This window comes from Siniperca chuatsi, linkage group LG20 (assembly GCF_020085105.1).
Source record: "Siniperca chuatsi isolate FFG_IHB_CAS linkage group LG20, ASM2008510v1, whole genome shotgun sequence".
NCBI lineage: Eukaryota > Metazoa > Chordata > Actinopteri > Centrarchiformes > Sinipercidae > Siniperca > Siniperca chuatsi.
In genome coordinates this window covers 9,837,578-9,857,465 of record NC_058061.1, presented here as the reverse complement: position 1 = coordinate 9,857,465, position 19,888 = coordinate 9,837,578, and the positions used below count along the sequence as shown (strand labels likewise).

The 19,888-nt window shown below is 38.8% G+C and overlaps 1 protein-coding gene across 10 annotated transcripts in view; it reads right to left on the bottom strand.

Annotated features, from left to right (window-relative positions):
• The window catches only part of pald1a (phosphatase domain containing paladin 1a), a 60,886-nt gene that overhangs the window by 11,894 nt on the left and 29,104 nt on the right, over positions 1-19,888 (bottom strand). For 9 of the 10 annotated variants that reach the window (XM_044178074.1, XM_044178073.1, XM_044178072.1 and 6 more), the window contains one exon: positions 2,138-2,293. In XM_044178074.1, coding sequence (XP_044034009.1) covers positions 2,138-2,293 — 156 coding nt within the window. Of the gene's footprint in view, positions 1-1,156; positions 1,687-2,137; positions 2,294-19,888 lie in introns of those variants that run through there. The other variant, XM_044178081.1, reaches the window with a different exon arrangement.

Sequence of the window (19,888 nt, the reverse complement as noted above, 5' to 3'; positions counted from 1 at the left end):
TTCCCTCAGGAGCTGATAGAGACCAAAAACAGAGCTAAAAACATAGTGAATATTGTACTTACATTCATCAGGTGGACACAAACATGCTGCCAAATGAATGATTGTTTCTTCATAACTGCTGGATGTAAAAAATAAGCAACTGTTTGCTAACAAGTTCACCATATCACCTTAAAAAGTAATGATATGTTAATGTTCACAACTTGTTTCCATTGCCCCCAAGTGGCCAAAAAATCTGTTAATTCGGGTTTAAACAAACTATGAAAGCTGAAGGTTTTACAATTTTTTATAAAAATCTGCATGATTTACACTACATTGCAGGGTATTATAGATTTTCCTCAATTTAGTCTACATTTAAAGCAGAAGCACAAATCGCTGATTTTTACTGACTTTTTCAAACTTTGGACAGTTGCCATCAAACCAGTATGAGGAAAATTTCCCCCACACTGGGACCAGACCAGATTGCTGGATTTTTTAGTCAGAAGGAAGAACAAAAGAAAGACAGACAGGAATATCAGCAAAAACAAAAAGATTCTTAGATGATAAAATACAGAAATATCCTATAATGACACATGTTTTCTGAGGCCTGCATTACAACAGAGTGTTCTTGTTCCTTGTGTGCACGCCTGTATTTTCTCATGGCATAACTGGGCCATTAGAGTCACTCTGATGCACCACATATATTTGCTATTCATAACAGGAAGAATATGTCCCGATTGACCTCGCATATTTCTGTGACAATTGTTTTTACAGCTATTGTTCCAGTCTATTTTGAAATTCCACGTTTTTTTTCTTTGAGTTTATTCCACCTCAATAAGGACAATGAAGGAAGAGATTTTCAGTCAATGATTTTCAAACATTCCCGGCTTTTGGCCGTGTTTCTCCAGGCCGTCTGCTCGCAAGTAAGAAAAGAAAATGGCTGCGAAGTTGCAGGCTGAAGTCCAAATCATGACCAAGCCTTGTTTGTTTGCTTTCAGCATAAGTTTTAGGCACTCAATTTTGACATTTTGAAACTACAAACATAATATATATATATTACATATTGTAAAGTTGCTGCTGATGCTTGCTCTGTGGTGGAAATATGCTACTTCTATAAAAAGAAAAATCTGATTTAAGAGGTTTTGCTGAACCTCAGTGCTAAAGCTAGGACAACAACAAGACAGCTAACACCTTTTAATTAAAACCAAATGCATAGAAATATTAAATGAAACCATATAATGCAGATTTATTATTTGTTTAGATTTAAAATCCACTTTGTGTGCTGCGGCTTTAACTGATCACAATGAATGTGTTTTGTCCACTTGCCAAACTGCTTTTTTTTTTTTTAACCATGTGAGTTTAAAATATTGCAACATATATTTTAATTGCAGTGTGTGTGTGTGTGTGTGTGTGTGTGTGTGTGTGTGTGTGTGTTTGGTAACACTTACAGACTACTCATTTGTTTGGAATGCACATAAATTCTCGACTTTACTGTAGGGGCACAGCTGACAAAACGATTAATGTACCAACAAAAACACAGAGCTGAGCCATTATGAAGTTCAGTGTGTGAAGAACCAGGCCACAATAGAACCAGAACCAGCTTGTAAATTCCTGAGTGTAGAGAAAAATAAAAAACTGTCCCTCATCTCCTGTTTCCGGTTTTCTTCTGCCAAGTTATTGACAGGTAGCATCTTGGGGATTGTGATGAAACTGCAATAACCAGCACATGTAGAGCAGCAAATGACAAACTGCAAATGAGTCCTGAAGGCCACCAGCATTTTTTTCACCCTTCTCTAGTGCCTGAAAGCAACACCTGACTTATTCAATAAAGCACAGATCCAATGTGCTCAGCTTGCACAGCTTTCCTGATATTTTCCCAAGGGCAATTCAAGGAGTGACTCATTACCTGCAGCATGAACCTGACATTCCATCTGATGGAATTTTAATTGTAACACAAGCCAATTAATTTAGTGGTTTAGTAGAAGGCACAGTATTATCTTATCTTGTGGCTTAGTTACCAATCATATTCCCTGTCGTTTCTGTCTGTGTTTTATTTGCATCAGTGTCACAAAAAGGATTTCAAATGTTATAAATGTATATAAATATCAAAGTGAGATAGAATAGAGTAGAAAACAGTAGAAGTGGGGCAGAGATCCTGTACCTGTTCCATCCAGAGAGTGAAGGAACGCTGCCAGGAGTTTTTCTTCTCTAGATGCAGGTATGTGTTGAAGAGGATGAGGTAAATGTAGCGCTCCAGGTACTGCAGGCTCTTGAGCAGCAGCTGCTGACACTCCTTCTCCGTCTTTCCACTTTTGATCTATGAAAAGAGATAAACAATCCTTGAGTGGTATATCAAGTGGGCACAACAAAGATATTCTTCCCCATTGAGTTCATACAGCTCACTTCCAGGCCTACTCATAATCAGGGTAACACTCTTGACTTGATATAACCCTAAAGTGCACGCTAGATGTTGGAATTTCAGATCACTTTTGTATTTATTTCACTGTTGCTTGGATGACCAAACATGTACCTGGTTTAAAATTAGTCAAAAGATGCTCCATTTGTGCAGACACATCTGACTTAATTGCTAGATATACTAATTCTTTTAGGTGGACCGGGTCACATTCTGATTTTAATTCGTCTTCCTCGTCTCTATGTGACAACGCCTATAAAAAAAACGAAGTTAATTTCTGGTAAAACAATAGCACCTTGGAGGAATGTGAGCGCAAGTGAGGTAAGACAAAATTACGGGTTGATTATTATATCTACAAGGACTTGCTCAGTAAATATATAAAAGAAATGAAAACATCTAGACAGCATTACTTTTCTCAAATGATTACTGAAAATTTTTATAATTCTTAGTTTCTGTTTAGCACAATTGATAAACTGGTTCATCCTCTTAGACCAATATCTGCTGAGCTTCACTCTTCAGAGAAATTTAATGAATTTGCTGCATTCTTTAAATACAAAATTTCCAATTTTAGGAATAATATTATTGTAATAATAATAATACTCTTCTGCTGGTGGGTGTGACTCTTCTTCCACTCAGTGCCATGTTGCCAGCACTCTGTCCAACTTCACCCCTATACAACATAGTGAACTACAAGAAGTGGTGCAGTAGTTAAGTTCTGCAACATGTGCTCTTGACCTAATGCCTACTAAGTTGTTCAAGAATGTTTTCAGCTGTTTGGTTGATGATGTCCTTGATATTGTTAATGCCTCCCTACTCTCTGGAATCTTCCCCACATGTCTTAAACATGCTATTGTTACACCACTGTTGAAAAGGAGGAATCCTGATCCATTTGTTTGAGAACTATAGACCAATCCATCCATCCTTCCATTCCTGGGAAAAATTCTTGAAAAGGTTGTTTACCAACAATTACACATGTATCTGTCATATAACAATTTATTTGATGTTTACTAGTCTGGTTTTAGAGTTAACCGCAGCATAGAAATGGTCAGAGTTGTCAATGACCTTAAAATTAGCTCAGACAACTATAAAGTTTCTATTTTGGTACTTCTTGACCTCAGTGTGGCCTTCGAAACTGCTGACCATTAAATTTTTCTTCAGGGGCCTGAACACTGTTTAGGCCTTAGAGGTACAGTTCTGAACTGGCTTATTTCTTATCTTACTGAAGATCATTCTCTGTGTCTATTGGCAACTTTGAATCAGATGAAGTCAGCATTTGATATGAGTCCCTCAGGGGTCAATTCTTGGTCCACTGCTGTTGTATATGCTCCATCATTCAGCCTATTTTTTCTTGCTTGCTTGCTTTTATTTTGAAGCACATTGAGTCTATGCCTGTTGTATGAAATGTGCTATATAAATGAACTTGACTTGACATGACTTATAGCAACAACTGTCGTCAAAAGGTTGCTTGTTACATTTTTACATGTACTGTGTAAAGTATTAACAGCTAGACAGGCTTTCTCTCTTGTATTGGAGCTAGTTCAGTGTCTCTAATTGCCTCCTGCATGTATGCTGTGTTTGCATAATGTTGGTGTTTCTTGAAATTTATCCTGCCTGGATGGAGGCACAGTGTTTAAATGTCTATCACATGTGTTTGTGTTTACTGTCTTATTCTTACACTCACTTATTTGAAGATGAAAGCACTCAGAGCGCAGCCTTTCAGGCTACACAACTGTCACAATAACAACATCTAACTATCTAAATCTAACTGGAATAATAGAAAATATTTTGAAAATTTTATCAGCATTAAAAAAAAGACATTGATAGACAATCAAGGGGGACATGAGGCAAATTTGTTCAATTCAATATGAGTGCAGTAATTCACAGGAAAATCACAAAATTGTAATTCCTGGTTCCAAACCAAAAACAAATCACTTGTTCAATAGCACATCCACCAAATTTCACCGACATTTGTTGATCCTACTAATGAACATACAAACTGATCTATACAACAACAAAACAAAAGGTAATGATGCAAAAATTACTAAAAGTCAGTAATAATATTAATAATAATAATATTCAGAAATAAATAGAACGTCACATTGCGTAACCTAATGAATCACTCTAATTTGTCTTATTATTTTGAGGTTAATTATACAGTGACAGTCAGCGGTCGAGGAAATGTGTGGTGAACTAGACAACCAATGAGAACAGATGTGTTTTCAATTTATATAACATCTTCATTCCTGCACTGTTTCTCCTATATCCCACTCAGCCCCCTCCCTGCCTGCATGGACATTATTTCTGCTTAGGGCCAACATAATAGTGTTTATCTTAGTCTCCCTCAGGCCACCAGCTCTACCAACAGAGGGTCTGTGTCCTCTTAAGTGCAGGCACAGTAGCAAACACATATTGTGAGTCACACATCAACAGCTTTGACTAAGCTATTACAATACACAAAAAAACACCAAGACAGAAAAAGAGGAAGTTCTTCGCAACCAATTCACATCGTCACTCTCTTTCCTCTAACCACATGTTCAAAAAAATTATTAAAAAGCAACAACCACAGTAATTTAGTAGATTAAACCATAGTGGTTATACATTTTAAAGTAAAATAGGTTTCCATTGTTCTAATGCCTAAAGCAGTAGACACAAGGGAATGCAAACACCCCCAAACATTTCATATCATCTTTGCATGTTTCATGTAATTTATTCTAAAGAGGGCCTGTCACATCACGATGCTCAACACTCTTAATTTATTTTAAAAACAGAATCAAAGTAATTTCAGCTTGAAGATGAAAGGGCAGAGTTTTGCTCTTTCCACACACCCACCACAATGGAATTTCAAATGCAGGACTTGGGAGACACTTGGAGAAAATTTTTTTATAAAACAAGGAATATAACAGAGCTGTGTAAAAATGGATCAATAAGATGGTTAATATGAAGTACACAATAAAAACATACAAACAAAAATAAGTAATCTGTATGATTTTTTTGGGTCAGGTTCAACTTTGAAGCATGAATGCTCATTGTTAAAGGACCAGTGTGTAATATTTAGGAGGAGCTACTGGCAGAAATGGAATATAATATTTATAATTCAGTCAGGACCACTTTAGTCATAGAAAACTTATTTCATCTGCATTAAGTTGGATTTCGCGGTATGGCTCTGTTTTGTGACCTCCCCGATGGAGGCGTGTGCGATTTTTGGGACATGCCTGCCCTTCCATGTGCATACATAGAAAGCCTAAGACCCCCCCCAAATGTAGACTTAGCTAAGCCAGATCACATGTAGCGAGCAGCAGAGAGCATAAATGATTGCAGCGTTCCCTCTGGAGCTGATTCTTTGTCCCAAACCGGGACAAAGAATCAGCAATTTATTATCTAAGCCTGAAATATAAGCTGCAAACGTTACCCAGCACAGATGACCATGTAATATATTGACAGTTGCTTGTCACAAAAAACAGGATTTGTTTCCTTGACCAGTGTTCACCAGACAAGCTATAACAATTGGGTACATTTCCATTAGAGCAGTAGAAGCAGCATTAGCTGGCAGATATGACAATTCTTTTGGCCATGCATCAGTGAACCGCTTGATTATTGAAAAAAAGAAAACCCCATACCAACGGAAGGGGCTGCGTCTGTATAAAATGGGATAGCTGATGAAGATTCTAGATTATCATTATAAAAATGAGATGCTGTTCCATTGTTGCACAGAACAGACCAGAACCGGAGCTTGGTTCTGCAGCCTGCTTCCAAGTTCACCATGTCATGGAGTTCTCTACAGATTTGGAGAGGTCGAGAAGCCTGATATAAAGGAGCTAGAGTGACGTCGTCGTTCAGCATTGCAGGCGCCTGACCCGCATCAATGCATGGGTTGAGGAGGAAAACAAGATGGCTGTGCCCCGAAAAAACTGGCTTGTTGAAAGTGCCGAACCGGACTCCAGAGCTTGAATTCTGGAGTTCATGTTGGCCAGCAATGTCTGTATAGTGGACAAGGCTGACAGAAAGCATTATCCTCCAGGTCTACAGATTTGGCTGCCTCGGCTGGGACTCTTGTTCTTTTGGACGGCGGAGCAGCGGCTGGAGCTGGGACTGCAGCGGAGTTGCAGGAGCGGTTTTCTTTTCTCTGCAGCTTGGTTTTCTCTGCAGTTGGAAATATCTGCAGGTGGAAGATTGATAGGAATTTTTTCCTTGAACAATGCGAAAAGCTCCGACTGGAGCTGTAATATTGTACGAAATAAGGTTTCCAAGAGCCCGGGCTCCACTGGCCATTCATTAATACTGAGTGTATTTGAATGTTTACTTGCCCGACGAGAGCGCCGGAGGATGGAAACAGCACTCTCTTCACAGATGGCTTCCTCTGCTTTAGATCGCTGGTGCTATGAATCCAGGATGCAGTCGATCTGCCATGGATCCTCATCATGGACAGGAATCGACATGATGAGCAGCAGGGTAAGTTGAAGCATGTACACTGTTAGTCTGGCCATTCACATGGGGTAGCTTGCAAAGCGGCTTGCAGAGGAAGCAGCAAGGGTAGGCAGGCTAAAGCAGCTTAAATAAGGCACTAATGCTATGCTCAATGTCTGTTTAATCACCTAAAAATAAGACTTATTTCATTACCTTAGAATAAGCCGTTTCTATCTACAGAGGGAGCGGGTCCCCTTCCGTGGAGGTAGCCATGTTGCACCGCCATGTTTCTAAAGTAGCCAGGAACAGACAAACCAAACACTGACTCTAGATAGGGCCTTTTGCGTTTTTCGTGAGTTTCGTGGCCACCATAGTTTCTCCGTCACACTTGGAAGCGGAGGGTGATGCGAGCGGTATTCAAATGGTTGCAAACTGCAATTTCACCACTTGATGCTACTAAATCCTACACACTGCTCTTTTAATATTAAGCCATCTTGACAGTGCTAACCTTTGAGGGAATGGAGAGCCGCTAAGTCCAAAATTGAGGAAGCTAGTGTAGCTTATTAGCTGTGTTGCACAATATACTTTTAATTAACCCTCATCTGTCACAGTATAAAATGCTCTACAAATGTATGGTTTTAAAGGTTATGAGACAGTCGATGGTATAAATACATCTGTTGAATGAACTGTGTAAACATATTCTCGTCAGCAACCAAACTAACGAGCGTACTGACGGACAGCTAGCTAGCTTGCTAGCTCTGCGAATATTTTTTCCCTCTTCAATAACTCTTTTGAGTTTTCTTTGTAGTGTTTCTGCCCCCTAGTGGTCAAAAATCAGACACACAGCGCTTATGTACCTTCAGCTTATACAGTTTTTACAGCTAATGTGTTGCTAAACAATTCCTTCTTTACACATTCAGAGACACAAAGCAACATTATTATTCATTGGAGACGTGTTTCTGTCCATATGATAAATGTAGGTCTAATTTTCACACTCCTTTCAGCTCAGGTTTGGTCTCCACCAACTCTTGCTACAGTAGATGTTCTACTTTCTTTACCTAGCCACTTATTCAATGTTGCCAACTATTTTCAATGGAAAGTTGTTAAAGTCTGCTCACAAAGTTGCTAGATGTCTTATGATTTCACATGCTAACTTGCATATCTGTTATGTCATCACCTACCTATTTACATACAAGAGATTTTTAAAAATGAAAGTAAAAAAATAAAGTCAAGCTAAACTTAACAGACTCTTTTATCATTGGCTATTATTGTTTTTTTCAAGCTACTATCTCATACCTACCTCATTAAATATACCTCTAATTCCAAAACTTTATATAAAGCTGTTGTATCGACTTAAGTATCATGAATACAGAGGATCCCGACATTGGAATAAACTCACCCTTGTAAACTGTATTTTGAGAAAAAAATAAAACTTAAATGGTCAAGTTAAATAATTATAATAAAAACAAAGGAGAATAGTTTCTAGACAAAGAATGGGGATCTGTGATTGGTCATTAGGTATTCACATTCTCAGCTCATCCACGTTTCTGTCTGGCTGATGGTCGACTAAGCATGCTAATGCTGCTCCTTAGAGCACATTTACTTTGAAATATTGGCGACGCTCTTTCCTCTCTTGAGAGGAGATTTAACATCTGCCCAAAAAGTTCTTCAAGGGGTCTTAAAAGTTGCCAAATCTAGCTAGAAAGTTGCTAAGTTGGCAACCCTGCTCTTATTTACCTTGACTCTCTGCTGTTCTTTGCTGCAGGTAGTATACACTCTTTCTTTAAAAACTTATTTGCTTGAAATAGCTGCTTACAGTTTAATATCCGGGTTAAGGAGAGTCAGACGGACTCATCCATACAGTCTATGTGCGAGAGAACCAAAACCATGAGCTAAAAGAGACTAAAAGCTGCATAAAGATGCAGTTACATTATGTTCATTTGGTTGTGTTAAATAAAAAAAATACATGCTAATTTCAGGTTTATACGTGATGTAGGAAAGTGTAGGAAAATATAAACTTGTTGAAATCACGTTATGATGAATTACATCTATCCTGCTCATTCATACCTGTACCAGAAACACCTTGTGTAAACCATGTGGGTGATCAGTTATCTGACCAGCAAGGTAAAGTAAAGTACTTGTGCCTAAACAACTTCAAGCTGTGCGTGATATGGTTGATATGCTCTTAGAAAAAAAATTATAACAGAATTTGCTCCACAGGCAGACCATCTTTTCATTTTGTAGTCTTTCATCTCCTCTCCCCCTTTATCAGCTGAAGAAAAACCCACTGGCAGATAGCAGTTTTGTAAGCCATCTGCCAAAACTGCCACCTAATGTACAATGTCACCCACAGTACACCATCGTATTCACAACAGTTGTTTACTCTCTGTGCTTCCAAATACCCTTAAACACTATAGTTACATGGTTATTCTTAGGATAATTACTAAATAATTCAAATTTTCGGGGCACAACCCTATAGTCAGAAACACTAGAACAGTGCAATTATCTAAAGTATGAGATCCTCCTCTAATTCCCTTGATTGTTATTCAAGGGACAAGACAATAGTACTCTCACAGGACTAATTCACTGTCCACAGGAGGGAGAGGCCAATCTTGGACACAAGATCGTTAAAAATTCATATGAAATGTCAGTACACATAAAATTATATGTGTAACCTATCAAAGCAGAGCTGTAACAATGAAGCAGCTTTGTAACAGCACTATTACATTCTACTTCTCACAAAGTAAGGTTGGTAATTTGGTTACTCTTCAATTACAGCTATGAGCAGCACTGAGGTGAATGCAGAAAGGCTTTCATCAGTGGGGCGAGTCAGTGTCAAGATGTTTTCCCTTTTTCCCCTCCTTTTTCTGATTGCTAAGAGCCTTAAGCACTTCCAGGCATCAAGTGAAAAGGTCTGCCATCCAGCTGTGTGGCGTAGTGTGAGGTGTGTGCTGGATTGGATAACATGTCAATTGGAGCTCAATGTACTATCAGCAGTTCTTCAGAAACTTTCTTGCAGGGGATTGTTGTTGGCATCGTAATGAGCACTTTGACTGTTTGTGGTCTTTTTGAAGGATAAAACAGTTAAAAGGTTATCTGCTCATAGTTTGCAGCAGACATTGTGAAGGCTGCACAGAGAATAATGAAAGTTTACCAAGTAGGTGGGCTAGCACTCAGGGTAATTTGAAATGTGCACAGCGCACCATAATACGATCATTTCAGAGCTGAATGACGCAACAGAGAGAGAGGCGGAATGAGTGGGGTTTCCTGTCCATTCCCAAACAGCTGTCATTGGATCCCAGTTTTCTAAGCATCTGCAGCAGAGCAGAGAAGAAACTACACTTAGGCAATCAATGGATGTGCTGTCTGTTGTCTATCAACTCTCCCAGGACACAGAGGAAGAAAGAAAGCATACACGCACCTCACTTTCTCTAATCTCTCATTGACCACAGTGGCAGAGCAGGTAAACCCTGGTGAACCCGATCACCCTGTGCGCCCTGCTACCCCAGGGGGCTTTCAGCATTTCATGTCTTAGCCTCTTAGAAAATCCGCAGTGCCAAAGCCTGGCAGCTATCTGTGCACAAGCCACAGTCAAATACCGAGTTCATAACATACATACTGTACGCACAGCAACACACACATGCTCAGATCAGTTTAGAAAAAGATTACATAATTCACACCTCTATAAACTGCAGAATCCTAATTCTGTGGCTGCCATCTGTCTACATTGACTGAGCCATATGGGTGGTTTAGTGGCCACTCAGAAATTCCTTTAGAAAATAATGTTGGGGAAGATCCATCCATGTAAAAGAGACAGCCTTGAAAGCCTTGGATTTGCATGGATTAAATGTTTTAAGTTCTGGGACAATCCTGTTTGTTGCTGATAATCATATCCACTTGTCAACAATTTGTTTTGACAAGCTAAAAAAAGTCTAGAAAACGATTTATTACTTGCTATACTGAGATGAAAATCAAAATTCTTTCTAATTCTACAAATTTCAGAATCATTTAAAAAGGTAATTAAGAAAACTTTCAACTGAATTTGCAAAACATAAGAAGAAAGAAAGTGGGAACTACAGTATCTACTCATTTCGCCTGGCCTTTCAGAACAAAGGGAGGTACTGGTCAGTCCTTGTTCGCTATCAAAAGTGAAAGCCATAATTCAACCGGCCACTGAGGTGTGATGATGAATGTCCTCAGCTCTGCTTAGGACCTGAGTGAGATGGGATGCTGGCCAAACACAGACCACATACCATTGTTGAGAGAGTCCAGGAATGCTGGTTGGCTGAGCAGAGCTCTAAGTGAGGACAATGTGAAAGTGAGAGAAGTGGTTAAGAAGTGGAGGCCCAGTATGTTACCACTAATGAGAGCAGTAACAACTTTCTGTTAAATGTGTGACTGGAAAAACTTTATCTACTCCTGCTCAATACAAGCGCTACAGATTAGAAGGACAACATACACACATACACAAATAAGTGAATTAATACAAATAAAATTTAAGGTGTATATGTCAAGTTTCAGATCATTTTGTCAGAGGCCATTCTAACCGGTCTACCATTGTCCATCGGGCACGTGAGCAGCGCGCCTCACGCTTGGCTCTTTCCTCCCATCCCATGCTCATATGTCTGATGGGTGAAATTCACTTGTGAATGCATATAAAAAGGAATAGTACAACATTTTTGGAAATATGCTTATTTATTCGGGTTCTTACCGAGAATTAGATGAGAAGATCAATACCACTCTCATAGCTATCTGTTTAATATGAAGTTGGAGCCAAGCTGGTTAGCTTAGTGGAAACAGCTAGCCTGGATCTGTCTGAAGGTAATAATAAAAAAAAAAAGCTTACCAGCACCTCTAAAACTCAGTAATTAACGTGTTACATCTCCATTTATCCATATAAAAACCAAAGTGTAAAAATAACAAGTTGTGCTTTAACAGGAGGTTATGTGTTGGACTATTTCTTGGCCAAGAGCAGTGACTGCCTGGAGTCTCCACTAATTTTTACATTTTGTTTTTTCACGATATGTAAGGTGTTAATTTGTGTTCTTTATAGGTACTGGTAGGCCATTTCTGGTACCTTTGGGCAGAGTCAGGCTAGCTGTTTCCCCCTGTTGTCACTCCTTATGCTAAGCTAAGCTAAACGCCTTCTGGCTCTAGCTTCATGTTTAGCACACACACACACACGAGTGGTATTGATCTTCTCATATAAACTCTCGGCAAGAAAGCAAATAAGTTTATTTCACAAAATGCCTAATAATTACTTTCAATGCCTACGTTTATTGACAATTGACTTTTATTTTATATTTAATTTTGTTGCTGACTTTGTCTTAACAGATGTACAGCAAAACTATTTTTCTTGTTTGTAAGTAAGTAGTGAGAGAAAGAGAGGGAGAGAGAAGGAAAAAAGAGGGCAGGAGATACATAGAGATGGTTTTCCTGTTGCTAATATACACTAGTCAGGAAATACAGACACTTTACTTGGCAGTATAGGGTTGTACAGTCAGTAAACTAAATCAGTTACAGCCCCAAAGCATTACCACTATTACCACATCTAAATGAGCTGCAAACCTGTGTTCAACATGCTGTAAGACACAAAAAAATTCAGCAAAACAAATTAAAAACTACATTGGAAATGTGGCTTCTGAGGAGCAGAAGCTTTGCTTCTAAATTGCTTCCAGTGGATGCAAAAGGCAACGCAGCCACATGCAGGCAACATTTGGGGTAATATGCCTTATAGAGTGGCAAATAGTTCTGAGAGCAGTGTTCAAGCTTTGAATTTGAATCAGTGGGCTAAAATTTCATAAGTGGATTTAGTGGTTTGTGAAAATGATCCCTACATTTTACAATGCATATTTGTTGGTGAGTCAACATGGAACTAATCAGACTTGTATGAAGGGCTGATGTGATGCTTTATTCTTTCGCTCTTGTTAACTTGATCCTTTTTGAAGGTAAAAGTACTTAAGGCAATCAAAGCTTTAGTTCTATGTAACAATAACAAACTGAATTAATTTTATTTGCATTTTCCAAAAAGAAATGTACTGTGCAGAAACAAAATAAATGCACTCGATATCTGACACCAGGTTCAGAGAAAAGCTCACAATAATCCTGCTGCGTGTCATAAGGTTTGGCAAAAAAGGGTTCCACATGTTGAGCAGTCCAACATGTGGTCCTGATGTAAAAGGGTTAACAGGTCAGTCTGAAAATCTCATCTAGTAGTAAAAACTGCACACACTCAAAGACCAGCAACAATGATGAGTGCTCAGCATTCATACAAACAGGCTTATTTACAGTCTCAAATCACAGCGATGATGTGAACCCCCATCCCTCTCCCTCCACACACATACACAGACAGGGATTTCAGTCGATCACTAGCTAGCGCTATTGATTTATCAAATCACTAACATTTGCGCTAACCAGGGCATTTGAGGGCACTGGTAATTTCTGTTCATCTCTGACAGTGAATCTCTTGGCACTAATTTGCTCTTAGTGGCAGCCAGTCAGCCAGCTGAGCATGTTGAATCAGCAGTAGAGGCACTAAAAGAGAGCTCCCTAATTGGTTGTTCAGTCAGGTGAATTTGAACATGAATGAAGAAAATTAAGATACCAACTGGTGTGAAAACAGTAAGCTGGATTACAAATACAGACTACTGCCACCTCAAGAAACTGAATTTTTCAAATTCAACTTGTATGTTAATGATTGTTGTTTAACCATTTCTTGTTTTTACTGACACTTTATTTGAGTTTTCTCCTCCACTTGTTCCTCTTCACTTTCTAATATCGGAAGATTTCTGAGCTGTGTTGGCAGCAAGAGGACATTGTTTAATGTAAATTCATGGACAGGGGTTCATTTTTAGCAGGCAACTTTTGGGCATAAAAAAATCAATGAAAATCATTTTAAGTGGATCTGGGTATTCTTCAGTGAACATCAGTAAAAGACAAGTCTTACAGATTTAACACAACTATATAACACAAACAATTTCTTTTATAATCTCTCATAAACAATAAGTTTTTTGTTCTAGTCATTTAAATTTACCATACCGATACTTCAAATTAATTAGTAAAATTAAGTATGGCTCACCTATGAAGAAAAGTAATATAGGGCTACAGGGGGGAGTGCCACAGTTTAATTCCTGAATGGTGGCAGATAAGTGTTGAAGGTCGACCTTTCTGTGAGCGCATGTGGGCGAGGACTCAACAGAGAAATGCACATTATGGAGAGAGTCCGTCTGCTTGACATATGGTGCCAATTACCAGCTGATGGGGTTGCTGAGGTAAAAAGGCCAATCCATATTGGCCCTTCCCACCCAGGTTTGCACAAGTAGCCATTCATCAGATTCTGCAAGAACACCTCCCACCCAAATCCTAAACCAAACCCCAACCTGTCTAGAGTGGACAGGCAGCCTACACATGACTCCTTGACTCAATGTACAGACAACTCAAAGTCAAGTATACATGCTGATTTTCAGGTAGGTTCATTAAAAACCAGGGCCCAACTGCAATTTTACTACTTTCCATCCAGGCTTAATTTTGTTGCCAAAGCTCACATATTTTAGGAGTTTATATGAATGACAATGGGACAATGTACAAGATATTTAAATCAAACAGAAATAAAGAATACTTAAAGATAAAACTTTACTGTTTGTTCCCCTCTGTTGATCTATGACTCACACGGACACACAGATGCATGTACACATAAAATGGATTTCACAAGTGACTCATCTTGACTAAGATGCATTACTCTGACCTTTCCTCTGATGTTGGTACATGACTCAAAAAGGTTAATGATCTGTACAAGTCCCATTTTAAAACATCTCAGACTGCTTGTCATGCTCAGCTCTACACTGCCAAACTTGGCTAAACTGTCATCAGTTTAAGCCTTACTTAAGACTCAGTTGCTCTTATGGCAAAGCTGTGATTTGAGCTGAATGTTCAAAAGTTGCAAATAGTAACATGCATGTTCATGTTATCATGCGAAGATGGCTATAATTAGCATGTTAAGTTGCATGTTTAACAGCTATTGGATCTTAAAAGGTGCCCTGTGGAGTTTTCTTGTAAACAAAACAAAAGTTGTGTTTACATTCACTGTTACTCACCAAAACTCAACAAACATGTTGAATGCAGTTTCTTCCCCATTAAAACATTTGCAAAGCCAATTTTTAAATTAAATCTGGTATTATTTACATCCATGTGTTAACTAACTTGCAGTCTTCTTCTTCCCTGTCTTGGTTGGAGCATTGCTGCGTTTCTTGGTGCATTACAGCCACCTGTAGATCAGTGGACTAGTGTGAAACCATTGGCAGGGCTGTGTATTGCGTCACTTGCATGTGTGTGCACGTGCAAGAGATAAACAAAATGGGAACCTGCTCATAAAACACTGCTCCTTAGCGCTACTAGAGGTCAAAAACTCCACAGGATACCTTTAACCTGCTAAAATTTGGTATGTGCCATTTAGCATGTTATGATGTTAATATGTCCGTAGCATGTTAGCTTGTTTGAATGCTAAGTTTGAATAATAACATGCTAACATTACCATGTTTGGATGAAGAAAAAGTTAGACAAAGGAAATTGAAATACAAACCATACTCAAAAGGATTTATTCGATAGTTGCCTGGCTATGTAATTTTTATCATTTGTTTACACAAATTAGTAGTTTGTACCCTTGAATTAATCATTTGTGTGCATAGATTGCACACAAATTATCAATTTGAACCCTGAAATTAATTAATTCTCTCAAATGCACTAAAAAAAAAATAGCCTGACCTGAAAATGTTATTATTTCCCAATCCTGTTCTGAACATGAAAAGAATGATTCATTCTTCCACACATTCTGGTACTTGCCACCAAATAATATGAAGCTACGTATGAGCTAACTTACATCTGGGTAGTAACATTCATTACCACTCACCCCTTTAACCAGCCTCTATAACATCCAGTAGTCTTCCGACAGATCAAAAGATACCTTAGCGCCTACACACAGATGGTAAAAAGGCTCTTGGCTTTCATACAACTTCAAATTGGCCCACCCAGCAACGTGGTGAGGCAAGACATTGTTTATCCTCAGCTTATAAATAATGGAGCTGTTATCTCCCAATGTGTATAATGGACTTGCATCATTGAATCTTAGCTCTCTTGGCTAATTCTGCACCTTCTTTTTACAAGTGAAAGCTCCTATCATCACTCTCTTATTATTCTGTCTATGTCAATAAAACAGCATGTTATATTTACATTTTGCTTCTGTTAAAGTCTGTGTGAAGCTGTCCAACTTTGATTAGAAAGGTGAAATATATTATTATTATAAATACTATCATTAGTGTTATTAAAACCTTTGGCATCCTAGTGTGTTCATCCCCAGATGCTGGAATGTGTGAAAGTGAGAGAAATATATGAGCATATTTCAAAATATTCCTCTAGGTTGCATGAACCTAACCAGCTTATGTATGTTTTTTGTTGTTGTTGTTTTTGTTTTTTTTTACAAGCACTGTCATTTTTCTGAAAACCCGACCATCCACCCGTCTAGTCTGCCGCCTGCCAGGTTGGCCAGTAGCAAAGCAATCTAAGTTATATATCATCTGGCTTCAAGCTGCAGAACTGATCTTTATGGATCAAGATGGTGCCCAAAACTCCTTTTTTAAAAAAGGAGCAGAGAAGTCATGTAGCAGCCAGCGAGAGGAGGGGACGGAGATGCCTTTATGTTAATGGTTTCTACAGATTCTAATCCTCTGTCTTTTTCCAGTCGCTCAGCCACACTACACTGATTAAATCATGAAGTTGAGGTGGATTTTAGGGGCAAGCTGTGTCAATCCACATACTGTATATGCGGATCTGCCATCAGCCAGTCTCTCCATCTAGCCAAGGGCTTGAAAATGAATGTGAAAAGTTCAGATACTTTCTCATGACATCACAAGCAAAGTCTTGTTGGTTATGATCTCTAACAAAATATAGATTTAACCTTCCTTTCATATCTAAACTGAATATTTAACACCTCAAGTCAACAATAAAAAAAATTGTGTATCACAAAAAATAAGCCTCAGAAATAACCCAAAACATGGGGAACTGAAGGAGGAGATAATCAATGGTCAATAGGCTTTGACTAGAAGAGGCCAGTTTCTCAGACAAAAAGAAAAGCAGAAATACATCACGTGTCTGGAGAGCAGAGATTACAAAAGCCACAGGAGGAGACAGGGCTCATCAACTTAGCCTACACAGAGACTGGAATATCTGCCCACATTAACCACACGCATTATGGTACATTCTGTACGTGCACATGCCAGGCAACAGAGCACATGGTGACTCCCACTGTGAATCAATCATTTACTGAGCTATCAAAATATCTTGTGCATGCAAACCCAACACTGGGGCATTAAAATGGCATGTCTGTGAGCTACAACTAATCAGACATTCAAGATTTCAAAACCCACTGCAGTTCTTCTAATGAAATTTGTACTCTTGGCCACAAATAATGTTTTGTATTGATGCCGGTGGGTAATAGAAAGCAAATGTATTGATGGTTGACTTTTTTTCTTGTGAGGGAGCCACAAAGCTGCTGTGAAGACCATATTGTTTGTGTGGTCAAACACTTTGGTCCAGGGGGAATTTTTTTCAATAATGGCACCACCCTCAGACCAAACTCTACATTTTTTGCTCCATTAATCACATGGATCTTAAAATTGCAAAGTTGTCTCTTGATTTGTCAGCATCCAAAGATTTTGTAACAATCATCATATCCTCTCGGGGCTGCTGGTGTGGCTATAGACTTTCATTATTTGTTTTTCTATCCTCAGTGTGATCTCTGAATCTGCCAGTCAAATGGTAAATGATAGAAACGGCAACACATGGATTTCACCACCAGAGCACCTGTTCCTGTCAATCTGTGGAATGTGTTCAGGGCATGAACCTACTTTATATTCACAAATAACAATGCGATGTATTTTCACCAGCCTTTAAATGCCAGCATGTATCAAATCAGCGTCATTATAATGAGTACTTCCAAGAATGACAGAATGCAGAAAGAAGCCACATTGTGTTGTATTGTGAGCTGTCTCTGTGGGGGAAAAAAACCCATTTCACAAGGCAGGTCTGAATGTTCCTTGCTGACGGTGAGAGTTGTTGGCACTTTGGGAGTAGTTATGGCGTTGTTAACACAGGGTTCATCTGTTGCTCAACTGTCCTCACGTATGAAACATGGCTTCCCCACTGGGGCATAGTGAAAGTGCAGTTCCTGGAGCAGCTCAACCCAGTCACGACTTCTGCATATCTCACATGGTTGACATTCAAGTGACTTCACCATCAGTATTGTATTCCCGTAGGTATTCGGTCAGTGTTAGTAGCTAGCTAGTGTGAAAGCTTAGACAAAAAAAAAGGTGGACCTTTTCCTGGTGAAATGATTTGGGGCTTGGCAGGATCCGTCAGATACCATGAGCACAGCTACTGGGGGCATGCTTAAACACTCGTGCATGGTTTTGGAGGTAGTTATTCCTGGTCTGTGGGCCTGGGGGCAATGACAGGTTTAGTGTGTAGAGGCAGGAAATGGCAACCCTTCTGTGCAGTGCTCAGCGGGGTCTGAAGTGCTGTCCTGGAGCCCATGGTTAAGAGGGGGGTGGGGGACATGAGGGATGTCAGGGCAAAGGGCAGGCCAGGGCAGTTCAGTTATTCAGGGTAAAAGGGGACAGACTAGGGGGAAAGCATAACGATTTCTAAGAGTGAGGCAGAGCAAGAGAGCTTGATCCCTCGCAGGGAAAGTGTGAAATAAACACACAACATTATGATAACTGCAGAGGCCTTTGGCAGTGGCTGCAGCATCACAAATGCAAAATAAAACAGATTAGCCACTTAGGTCTAATGAATGAACATTGCAATCACGAAAAGGCCACTGACAGGGGCAATTTGCCACTAATGAGTACTTTTACTTTTGATTCTTTGAGCACATTTTAATAATACTTCTGTAGGCTACTACTATTATGAATGCAGGACCTTTACTTGTAATATTTTTACACTGATGTATTTCTACTTTTACTTAGTTTACATTAAAGCAAGACTATGTTACTGTTGCTGAACATCTGTAACCATCTGTAAGAGAGAATAGTAAATGATAAAAACCTAGTGTAAAAGTAGCACAAGAAAAGAAGTCAACAAGTCAGCAAACTGAATCAGTAATGTCTGTTATACAGCATTATCTATCTTAAGTTTGCTAACATGAGCTAGCATTAGCCACCATAAGCAACTAGTCATATGAGACCAAGTAAAGCTGTAGTTGCAAATGGCTTGAGTGTATTCAACTGAGCAACAATGCATTTTGTTGCTCAGACTGTTATTTCTGATTTAAAAAGTTTCATAGTCTTGTTATTAAGAGGTGGATCTGAACATGTTTATAAAGTACGCTAACAAGGTTGCTAATTAACTCATGCTTGTTAATCCTGCAGGCGATATTTAAAATAACTGAATTAAATGACTCCCTATAATCAAATGACTCCCTGTAGCTTTTTGCAGCTGCCAGTCGCTTTGTTTTCATTAGCTGGACTGAAAAAAAACACAAACAGTGCTGGTTCATATGAAACCTGGCTGCTCCAGGACAAAAACAATAATGAAGTTTGGACTTAAAAACAACAGGTGGTGAGAGCAAGAAACCCAATGGGATGCCCATGTTGCTTTATTTTGGATGTGAAACTAGGCAACAGAAAATAACTCTATGAAACAAAACATTTAGAATCAGATGATATATAATCCATATACTGCACATCACATGTAGGTAAGTTATATAATTTTCATATGAATATTCAATATTTGTGTATATTATGCCTATGGATATTTCATGCACATTTCACTGATAATTAACTCAGTTTCCAGTGTTGTAGGTAGACCTAGCTAAAACGAATGCAATCTAATAACACAGCCCTGCAATAAATCCATGAAGGTTATAATGTTTAGAAGTGTTGATTAAAATTGATGGTCATTTTGTGGTGTTGTTTAATTGTACTGCATTATACGGAGATGTGTTCCTAATATTTTGTCCACACAATTTATTTCAGTGAGGGTATACTATACAACTAAATGTTGTATTAAACTGCATGCTGAGCGTACTTATATATGGTATACTAA